This window comes from Populus trichocarpa, chromosome 19 (assembly GCF_000002775.5).
Source record: "Populus trichocarpa isolate Nisqually-1 chromosome 19, P.trichocarpa_v4.1, whole genome shotgun sequence".
In the NCBI taxonomy this organism is placed as follows: Eukaryota; Viridiplantae; Streptophyta; class Magnoliopsida; order Malpighiales; family Salicaceae; genus Populus; species Populus trichocarpa.
Genome location: NC_037303.2, coordinates 5,468,875 through 5,480,877, shown reverse-complemented (window position 1 = coordinate 5,480,877; position 12,003 = coordinate 5,468,875). Strand labels below are relative to the sequence as shown.

Below are 12,003 nucleotides of genomic sequence, written 5' to 3'. Positions count from 1 at the left end.
TTATAGAAAACAAACTAAAATAAATTATAAAATTAATTTAAAATTAATGTAATAAAAAAAAAATTAATAACCAGCAAAGAAAAACTAAAAGATAAAAAAATAAATGCGAAACATGACTCCAATCCATCATGATACATGAGAGAAGACACAGTGTTTACTCCAATCAATCATGATATAATTTATTATATACTTTTGCCAACTATATAATAATAATATATATGACTAGTAGGCACAATAATGAGCACCCAAAATATTAAAAAAATAAATAAATAATGGTTTAAATTAAAGACATCCCATAATGGCCACGCAATTAACATTATTATTATTATTATTACAGTGGAGAATGCGTGTAAGAATAGAAGTGAAGAAAAGCAGACAGCAACTTGTCATGAAAATGTGCAAAGTTATTTCATGTGGCGATGACTATAAGAAACACAATCATGCCTTCTTTTCTTCTCTTTTTAATATAATTAATAATGATAGGGCACGGAAGAGCCCAGTTTCTTAATTAACCACAAGACAGCTATGTTTTAAAAATTAATATTTAAAAATTATTTTGATGTAGTGGTATTAAAAATAATTTTTTAAAATAAAAAAAATATTATTTTAATTTATTTTTTAAAAAATATATTTTAAAAAATAACCACTTCTATAATCGAATACCAACACTTCTAGTAGCTAATATCTTCAAAGTCAACATTGAATTTGTTTCGGCTCGAAGAATGTGTTCAAACTTGGTATGGCAAGAATTCAAATCTTTTACCGATTAATAGTATAATGAATTTTTTTTTTTTTCCGTTAAGAGAACAAACAAAAGTAGAGACAGAAAGTTTGAAGAGTAGAATTGAAACAAAAAATATTTCTAAAATGAGCACGAAAGCCAAAAGAGGTTATGTTATGTTTGAATTGTCTCCCCATCACAGGCATCCTATTCAAGTCAAGTTCTGCAACTCCACGCTACCAACTGCGTGGGTGAAAGAAAAGAAGAATACTAATAATAGTTTCTTTATTTGAAACTGTTTCTTAGATTAATGAAGATGTGTGTCAGATTACGTGTATCTCGACTAATCTTATGAATTTTAAAATTAATAACTATATAAATCTTCAATGATATGAGATTTATAAAACTCAAACTAATAACTTTTAAAATATAATCAGTTGAATTTCATTCTTTTTTTTTTTTTTAATAAATTTTTTTATTTTAAACTTTAGGTGATGAGGAGGAGTGCTAAAGGCATTACATCATCTATATATTATTATTATTATTATTATTATTATTATTATTATATTGCTATCATGGGCTAAGGGTGCATTAGCATGATGTGACATGACATGACATGCTTAGCATCATTGCCCACGATTATTTCTCCTCAATTATACAAAAGATCATGTCAATTATTATTTTTTAAATAACAAAGTTTATTGAAAGTTTTGGAAAAACGACAGATTAGCAGATTATTTGAAAACTAACATGGTTTAAATGCATCTTCAAAACCATCAACGATTATGGCATGAGAAAAACATAAAGAAAGAAAGTAGGCAAAAGAAAAGAAGGAATTAGTCATTAGAGTTCTATTTTTTTACATTTTTAGTACTCTGAATTTATTTTGTGTCCTGGCCTTCGGCTGAGTGGATCCACAAGAATGCTCCGATCGAGCGTGTCCTGCGTTGGGATTGGAGTGCCTAGCAGCTAGACGGGCAGCAAACTCCATTCTGACAAGGGTGTTTGGGAGTGTGGTAGTGGTTGCTTTTCAAATAGCTTTTCGTGCTGAAATACATGCCAATGATGTTTTTTTATTTTTTAAAAATCATTTTTGATATCAGCACATCAAAACGATCCAAAAAGTACAAACCGCACTCAATTTTAGCAAAAAAAAAAAAAAAAAAAAATTTGAAATTCGCCGAAAAGCAGGTTGAACAGCAGAGCCAAACGCTCCCTCGAGTAGCTGTTTCCATTGTCCCTTTCATGGACAAGGGCATGAAATAACTGTTTGAAATTATAATAGTGATTATAATTTAAAATATTTTTTATTTTAAAAATGTATTAAAATAATATATATAATTTTTTTAAATTAGAACATCAAAACGATTTGAAAATATAAAACAAAATTTAACAAAAAATTATATATATATTTTAAATTTTAAAATTTAAAAAAACACGGTTTGTATAACCAAAACAAACTTGAAGTTCCTTACTTCAGCCATATGGTTTCTCAAACGACATGTGTGCTCTTTCATCCAAATTGATTGATGTCATTGTTTCGGCTTAAGCAAAGAGCTACTTGGACAATGATCCAAGACCCCCACTTAACAAAACACATAAAATAATTTACATATATTTGTCAATTATACTTTATGAAATGAAGTGCAAATTGCTCAAAACCCAATGAAAATTGCACAAGAACCACTTGTAGATATACATAAAAAATATTTCATGAATATTTTAAAAATCTCATTTATAGTTTTGTCACCTTAAGCCAGTTCAGATGCCATGCATGTCAAAAAGACGTCAAAATCATCTCATGGATTACTCTATTATCTATTACAAACCCCCCCATATTAACCACTTTCACTGTCACATGCGGCATTGTAAGAGAAATTGCTAAGAGAAATGTCACAAGTATCACAACAAAAATTTAGTAAACAATTTTTTTTTATTTTCCCCCCCATTCAAATACTGCTTGTACCGCATATTTGTAAGAACCATCACGTTTGAGCTATAAGCTATTTACATGTTTGCACAAGAATTATAGAAGATGCCAGCTAATTGAGCAATACAACTATACAACAAAAGATTGATTTCCCTTCTGTCAGCTAGAACTATGTACCATAGCAGCAAAAAAGCATCCAAGAATGCCTCAGATAGAGGAGAGATAGATGTGTTTATGGTGCATGCCTTGCCATGATCTACGCCAGAAGATCTGAAGAGGTGCGGTAGATCTCTTCAGCATGGGCAGTAGGAACATAAACTGCATTCTTCAATGAGCTGTGGGTCCGACCATAAAATAAATAAACTAGTGCCCCTATTAGCAGCCATATGGAAACACGGAACCATGTGCCAGCCCTGCACATAGATGCATAAGATCAACACTACAGTCAGACGTGGAACGCTTGGTGAGATTGAGCTCAAATGAAAAACTTTATTAGAGAGAGTGAGAGGCGAAGTTACTTGGCTGGATACTCACCCCAAATTAACTAACAAGTATGTGTTGACAAGAATGCAAGCAACTGGTAAGAATGGAACAAAAGGACAAACAAAACCTGGAAAAAGGCCAAAAAATAATTCTGTAAATGATTATTGCATGCATATCGAACACCATTTTTAAATTGGAGGTAACAGTATCATACAGTAAATACGGGTAAGACTATAAGCACAGGCTTTCCAAAGGGCTACGGTAGTATGGTTTAGCAATGAATACTCATGTGATACGAGCAAGCAATTCCTATACTATACACCACCAGCTTTTCTTTTTCTTCCCCTCAACTACTGCACGTGATTTTGAACTTTCAAGAAATTCTATCAAGTGATCTTGTTTACCAATTCATGTAATTTTGAGGGTTTCTTGAGTTGAAGCAATGTTTTCTTCGTAACTTCAATCTGCACCAGCCATTTTAAGATTCTATACATATTAATCTCACAAAAAATTTTAAGGCAAGTAGCCAAATGCCAGCAGAGCTTTGCAGTGGTAACAAGGTTTATGAAATTCTTCACCAAAATACACAATACCCAACCTCAACCAATATCCTTTAACATTGTATTACATAAGCTTGAACATACCTCCTGAGTGTCCAAAGCTATGCCTTGCATTGTCTTGTGCTAAGCAAGCAAGAACAATCAAACTGCACAAAAAAATAGCTCCACCCACTGTACACAATGTGAAGCGAAGAATGCTGGTAGAGTAAAGATCAAGTTACAAACCAGTAGAACCATATCAGTCACATATTAAGGTAAAACATGTCTTGGACTAACCCTATACTGCAGAAGATGAAGTCTTTGTTTTTTTTTTTAAGAATTGTTGTGCTGTATCTCCAGAGAAAAAAAACTTCCATTTATTGTTTATACACATTGAGAACTCACATGCCAAAGGTTAAGAACAATTCTAGTTGTGATAAGGGGACTCATGTTAGAAGAGTGAATCAGATGAAAGCTGCAGATTTTAGAGCAGATGACAAACCTGGGAATATTTTCAACAGAAGCTGCAGATGCAAGGACAAAAACACCTACGCATACAAGAGCTATATTCCAAGCAGCAATTTTTCGCCTTTTTTGTTCATTCTGTTCACCTGTTTAATTGACACAAAACAAGAAAACTAATATCAATTTACATATCATATGGAATTTGTCAAGAGAATTCCAGTGAATATGTTAATGCAGAAGTGTTTCCTTAAGTATTGTTTATTTAACTATGAATGGTAGAATATATCATTCCAATTAATAATAGGCTTCATGATGCCAACGAAATTCAACAAAGAAATAAAACAAACACATGGACCATACACAATCATCCACATGTACAGCCAACAAAAGAGGGGTCATTGTTAAAGGAAATGGTTAAGGCGACTCTGTATCACATAACATAGATTTGGCAGATAGAAAATTTACCAGATTTACCAGAAACCTAGAAAATTAGGATACCTGGAAGGACCGCAAAGTCAGGTACAGTGTGGATTTGTGCCAATTATCAACAAGAATAATATTAGTCTTCCCCTAAAAAAAGGTCCCTTCAGATGGGCTTATAGCCTTATACATGTCTAGCAATGAAGAACAAAGGAATGGCAATCATTGTGCTTTTCCAATTGGTTTCAAGTTATGGGTCCAGTTGAATTAATGTACCACAACAACTGAATGAAAGAACCCATATGACACATCCAGAAAAAGGATTTAAAGATTCAAAGCTCTTTCTTTCTTCTCACTCTTTCATATACAGAAAATATTGGAAATTTATTTAATTAACATGATTTTAATAAATTATGGGTAAATGAGAAATTAATTTCAAAGAATCCTTAGTTTTTTTACTCAAAGAACCCTTGGTTTTTTAAGATTTAATTCTTGATTTATGGTGGCTAATTAAAGATTGATAATTCTGGAAATTAATTCTTATTAATTCTTCAACCTTCTAGCTTCCAAAAATCACTATAAAAGAAGATGAAGAAATAGTTTCTAACATGAATTTTTCATATTTTTTCACTCTTTCTCACCTTATTTTTAGAGTTTTCATTCTCTTTTATGCTTTTGTTTTTTATCCCAAATCTAGAGCTTAGGTTCATACTTTGTTGAGAGATATTTGAGTTCATTTATTTTGGTTCAAAGACCTTTTTTAGAAATATATCTAAATTAAGATGGTGGTGTTAGAATCTTGAGAGAAATATTTCAAACATTCTAGTTGCACAAGTAAGGAGCAATAAAGTCTTAAGGACCAAAGATTCATTCTTCACAACAACAAAAGTTCCATTTCTTTAAAGTACTTCAACAAGTAAGTACCCTTCTCTGTTTTAATTTAGGCATTGTTATTTTTATTATTAGTATGCATGTTAGGCTTTGATATTATATATATTGCAAGTTTAAATATATACTTAGTATGCATGCTATTAATATTTTTATTATATTTACGTTGAAAGTATAGTTCTCTTAGAACTTTATTTCGCATGTTCATAGATTTAAAATTGTATGCACTCTAGGCTTACCTTAAACAATCTTTTAAGTTTTGTATGCTCTTGTTATGATAAACTAAACATCTTTGCTCTAGTCTAATATATAATACAACATATTTTGACAACAAAATAACTAATAAATTCTACAAAATGGTGATGTTTCTAATTCTTTGGCCATATCCAGCCTGGATTTCGCTTCCTACCAGTTTTAAGTTATCTTGCCAAGGCTTATCAAAAAACATTGTGTCAGCACAGATGCTTACTATAGCTAATAATGTGAGTTCAAGTAATGTAGAATGCAGTATACCTTTTTGAGAGTACTCAGTTGTTTTGTAGTGTCTAAGCACTTTCTTTGTTGTGCAACCTTGTAAACAACTTACATTAAAAATCAACATTTATACTTTATAGCAGTTCCACTACTTCTTGTTACGTATATGCATTTCAATGTCAAGCTAAAACATGAAGACAAAAAAGTATGGGAATAATAGAATGGAAAAAAAAAAAGTCATGTTCAAACACTAAAGAATGCATTGGGTAGTACCTTGAGCCATGTGTTTCGGAAGAAGTGTGCATCCAATTGAAGTCCCTATATTGTCAAGTAAATGTTGACTAAGATCATAGTTGCTGAGAGAACCCTTAGGGTTTTGATATGCAATGTCCTGAGAATCACTATTGAACTGCAGTGATGGTGAATCAATCAGCTGCTGAAGTGATGGATGAAGTGGCACCTCATTCGGTGGAACATATCTGAGTATTAGCACTGAAACTGCAACAGAAGTGAAAGCAAGAAGTGTACCCACGCTAACCTGTACCCAGGAAAGGAATTAGGAAGCCTTGCCTTCCTATATTTTTTATAGCAGAAGGTTCATGTACATAAAAAAATAATAAACAGAAATGCATTATTCCTCATAAAACATCTCTAATTCAAATGCATAACATACCATTCCTGCCAACTGTGAAACATCCATAACAAAAGCCAGGGCTGCAGCAAGAATACCAATTATTACTGTGCTCTTCACTGGAACTTGTGTGCGTTCACTAATGTCTGAAAAAAAAGATGGCAACAATCCATCTCTAGCCATTGCCATGAACATTCGAGGCTGAAAATAATTCATGGAAACAATCACTGACAAAATAGATTTATACCGTATTGTATTTACACAAAAAAAACGACACCAACTCCTGCAAAATGGCCTTATCAAGCAGTAAAATAACATGCACCTATAGCTTAAAGTTAACAAGTCTCATGCAAAGCATATAAAAAACAAAAGGCAAAAGTAGTGATGCAACTTTTGTGCACTTACTGGAGCTCAAATAAATTTGAGAGCTGAATCTATATCCATGCTACCACATTAAATATGTGATAAAGGACTAAGAGTTATTCTAAATCACTGGAGAAACATGGATTACGCACCTGAGGAAGAAGTGAACCCATTAAACTAGCACAAAGAGCAGTAACTGCTCCAGTTGTTATTATGTACCTGCAATTATAAAGTTACAAATCAGATTACAACTGACTTTGAGGGAATAACCTCAAAGTTAAATAACCAATCAAATTGACAAACCAGGAGGCAAAGCTTACACTGCCCATTGCATCCCATGGGAAGCAAATGCTGAAGAGATCGGGGTGTCTGGATCCAATGCGTAGTATGGCACTAAGCCAACAATAACAACAGAGACAAGCATGTATAGAATGCAACATATAGACAAAGCAACGCCTATACCTAAGGGCAGATCACGTTGAGGATTTTTCACCTGACATAGTAAGAAAATGATGATCATAATGTAGTTAAAAAGCTACAAAAGAGGCCCAAAGTTTCACTCACTGAGGCTAACATGGTATGTAAAGATAAGATTAAACTACTAAATAATAACTCAAACAGAAATGACACAAATATAGAGATGGAATCAGATTAAGAATGATACAGAATTTTATCAAATTACATCTAATAATACAATATATACATGGTTGCCATCCTAGTTATGTATCAAGCATGGTCTCCCATAATTATACTCCCTTTGTCCAAGAAAAAGCATCCTCCTATCCTTTATAATGTCAAATTATAACACAAGTTTTCTTTATAGAACACAACAAGTCATATGTCAACAATCACGCAGAAGAAATGAGACCTTAAGATGCATAGCTACCACTATGGCATAGATGATAGATAAAGAAAAACAATACATTCTTGCTTTAATAACTCCCAGAATGATTGATGAATTTGTAACTTTATTATATCAAATTTTGAACCAGGTAACTTCCACTGACCTGCCAAATTACAGACACTTCAACTTGTGCAAGGACATGAAGAAAAGTAAATGATTTTTCAAATGTAGTCATGTCCATGTCTCCAAGGGATTCATCATTGATGCAATGGTAAAACAGTTGAACTCATATTCATAAAGCCGCAGATTTGAATATTAGAGTAGAGTTATTTAATATTCTTCCTACCAGGATCCCACCTTGGCAAGACCACAACTGAATAATAGCCTTTAATAATGCCTTTTGAATCTTAGGTTAAAGATTGTAGAATAATTAGCTAGGTATGCCCAAACAAGAAATCATATCAGAATGTACACATTATGGTGGTATTAATTACAATAATAAGCTAAGTAAACCACATCTTCATAAAGGACAGAGGTAAGATCAGGCACACAAGTTAAGAGATCACAGACCAGATTTCTGAGTAGATTAGGAACTAATGCACAATGTGGGAAGTCAATGAATATCTGTCGAGTTTGCATCATAGGATTTCCACAAAGTTTGATTTTTAGTTTAGCTAGGAAGTAAAATGAAGAGGATGAACTGTGATTGCAGTTTAGCTAGGAAGTAAAATGAAGAGGATGAACTGTGAATGCAATCTTCCTTTCTCATTTCTTCTCTTGATTCTTTTTTCACATGCAACACCAGTCATCAGTCATTCCACATTAAAAATTACCTCCTCAGCAGTGCTAGCAACAACATCAAAACCAATGAATGAAAAGAACACCACGGCAGATCCTGCAAGCATCCCATTTACTCCAAACGGAAAATACCTATCAAACCAGAGGGAAAACAAAAGAAGATGAACTAGACAACTAGGGTAGATATAATGAGCCAAAGTAGACAAAATATACACTACTCACCCACTAGGAAGTTCATATCCAATCCATTCAGTCTTGAAAGCTAAATATCCACCAACTATTATGATGAAAAGCAGCCCAAAAACATTCACTGTTGTAACAACAGTCTGTGCAAATGAACTCTGCAAGATGTAGTATTTACTAAAACAAATTAAAAAACAGATGCATGCCAACACAAAAAACATAAACTTGCTAGTAGTTGAAAAGAAAAAAAAATTACCTCCTTGATTCCAATGCACAAGAGCAAAGTGACAACAAGAATCAAAACTGCTGCACATGGGTCTACCACAATGCCAAGCCCAGGAATGGAGTGGCGGGCCAAGTAAGAAGGCAGGTTATCTTGACCTCCAAAAAATAAGGCCTGAAAAACCAAAGAGATAAGTGGTTTGAACCAAGATAAATGAAATAAATATATTATGAGAACCATAGATGTACAGCATCCAAGGAAACTAAGTCACCTGATTAGCTTGAAAGTTTGTTTTTTTTTTTTTTTAAAAAAAGAAGGTTAAAACCTCAATGATAGTTATAATCATTCATCTGAAAAATGATAAAGTTATGTCCAGAAAAAAAAAGGTAGAAAAAAAATGCTGTATGTGTTACCAGTCAAGATACAATAACATTCAGAGTGAGCATTATTGAGCCACTCTAAAGCTCATGCCACAAAGGACCAATGGTTAATCTTCAAACTGTGAAGCATTATACCACCATTTGGATACCTGAGCCAATGACCATTCAGATCTGGGGAAACTTTCTTGTATCAATTTTCACCCATGGTCTAAGACTAAGAAGATAGAGAGAGGCCAAGGGTTGGGTGGAAGCATACATGCCACTAACCATTGGCCAAATCTAACTTCATTTTGATGCTCTTAAAGGCTAAACACTGGCATATTAGTATTCATTCTATAAGATGTAAAGACAAAAATAAGACTGCTTATTAAGTGATTCGATCTTGGAGAACAACAATATGAATAGCTTTAAAATGAGTGGGCCTATTAGTACTTTAATGGCACACCATTGTTTTGAAGAGAGAAAGGGAGTGCCATTAACACTTCATGGAGTGCTAGCAGCCCTACATCTTTAAAATTCATGAATCATGATAAATTACTACTGTTTCTTTAATTTTCTGAACAGTGCACATGCATGGACAAAATCACGCACACATCTCAAGCAAATGCCCAGAAGCCATAAAAAAAGAAACTCTATTAGACACTAGGGTTTAAACAGGAATTTGTTGCATAGATGGAAGAGAGAGCTTCACGTAGAGAAGATCTACAGCACCAGATTTGGGGTTAGGCCACGAGCAATAGCTGAACCACCAATTGTATATTCAAGAATCAATGCCCAGCCAACCAACCATGCTGCACTGCAAGACAATATGTTCAAGTCCTGAATAGGGCATAGCAAAGCATATAGATATAGATTTACTTAATCTTCCATTTAACGAGCTTACTGATTATGTCCTTTTGCAATTTAATCTTCTTATCAAAAGCAGTAACTTACCACCAAGCTCAACCATCAAGATGCCTTTATAACAATTCTTAAGCAAGTCATTTTGATAATTTCAGAGATGTATCAAGTTGTGCGATCTGTATATTTTGAGACAGGGATTGAAACCTCAAATTGTTGTTTCAATGTCATCTTTCGAGTTACCTCACACTAACTCAGAAATAAATAATAATGTGCACAAAGACGAGAACTAATATGGAAAGCTTAAAATCATCCAAGTTGTAAATACCCTTCTCCTATGCAAATGTATGTGTAATGGTAGGCACTCCCCGCTGATGGGCACCGGCAAACAAGTTCAGCATAACAAAATGCTGAGAGAGCAGCAGCAATTCCAGCAATGAAGAAAGAAACAGTAAGAGCCGGTCCTGTCTGCTCTCTAGCAACCGTTCCTACAAGAATATATACTCCAGCTCCAATCGTTGCTCCTACTCCTGATTAAAAAAAAATAGAACCAATATTAATATCAACATGCATAAAATCCTCCCCAGCTAAACTGGATAAATTTGAAAGGAAATAGAATCCCACCCAGCAGCCCAAGATCCCCATTAACTGCCGGTAATTAATAAGGGAGTAAATTCATGACTGAACTGAACAACAAAGAGGATTCGCATTTCAGATTTTCCAGGATATAAAATATAACCAACATTTAATAGTACACAGCCACAAGCAATAATTGTATTTATTAAACAAAACCTTAAAGTTAACGAAAACACTGACAGCTAGCTTCATTACAAAGAGAAAAACAAACAATACCGATAATAAAGGCAGACACCAGACACGAGACAGGACGGACGAACATAAAATTCACATAGAAAAACCTTGAGACTTTCAAAGCAAACCAGAACAAACGCAAAAAAAGAAACAGCATTTCAAGGAAAAGCAAAGATGCCCACAAAGCCAATATAGGAAGGAAGGAAGAAACTTCAACCATGAGAAAAACAAAACCCAGATGGAAAAAAGGAGAATTAATGGAGTTAGTTACGAACCAATGGCAATGATGTCAACAACAGAGAGAATCTTAGCTAATTGTTGGGTTTGGCCACCGCTATGGCTGCTGACACGATGAGAATCCACTTGTTTTCTCCTAAAAACACAGCTCCTGAAGCTGAATCCCTCATTCCCATTCCCGTTGCTTTGCATGTCAGCCACACCCATAAACAAACTGACATAAAACTCTCTTGTTTCTTCTTCTTCTTCTTGATAATAATAATAATAAAAGGCGGTGTGGAGAATGAAGAAGGGATGGGAGGGGGGGTGGCTGGCTTTTTGGGTACGTTGAATCTGCCCTGAATTTGAAACCAAATCCAAAACTGAGAATTGGAGGATCGAGATCGAGAGAGAGAGAGAACAATATGTAATTATTATAAGTATATTGAAGAGTTTTGATCCATCATTGACACGCACACTTTACTTGCGGGTCTTCTTTTTGGATTTGCTTTTGGAAAGCAAACAAAAAGATGTAACTAATTTTTAAAACAAAGGCAGCTTTTGATTATTGTCAAATAATAGAAGAGACAAGATGAAAAAAAAACAGATAAGACAATATAGAAAAGAAAATTAAAACAGAATTGGAGAAGACAAAATAATTTTTTTTTTATTTTATTTAGTTACGATAAATAAAATAAATAAAATAAAATAGTATATTTTATTTTTAATATGTATTATTAACAAATTTATATATTTAAAAAAAATAATTAGATATTATTATTTTTATTTTAGTTT

At 33.4% G+C, this 12,003-nt stretch overlaps 1 protein-coding gene across 1 annotated transcript; it reads right to left on the bottom strand.

The window, feature by feature from the left end:
• Positions 1 to 2,635: 2,635 nt before the first annotated feature.
• LOC7459184 (cationic amino acid transporter 4, vacuolar) lies at positions 2,636 to 11,719 on the bottom strand. The gene is made up of 14 exons (XM_002325401.4): positions 11,268 to 11,719; positions 10,511 to 10,712; positions 10,054 to 10,138; positions 8,996 to 9,136; positions 8,779 to 8,897; positions 8,592 to 8,688; positions 7,235 to 7,407; positions 7,067 to 7,133; positions 6,594 to 6,752; positions 6,194 to 6,458; positions 4,176 to 4,284; positions 3,779 to 3,891; positions 3,186 to 3,261; positions 2,636 to 3,064 (listed from the first exon to the last, which is right to left on the bottom strand). Exons 1-14 carry the CDS (start codon positions 11,434 to 11,436, stop codon positions 2,908 to 2,910), a joined length of 1,932 nt encoding a protein of 643 aa, XP_002325437.3. The 5' UTR covers positions 11,437 to 11,719; the 3' UTR covers positions 2,636 to 2,907.
• Between the last annotated feature and the right edge of the window lie 284 nt (positions 11,720 to 12,003).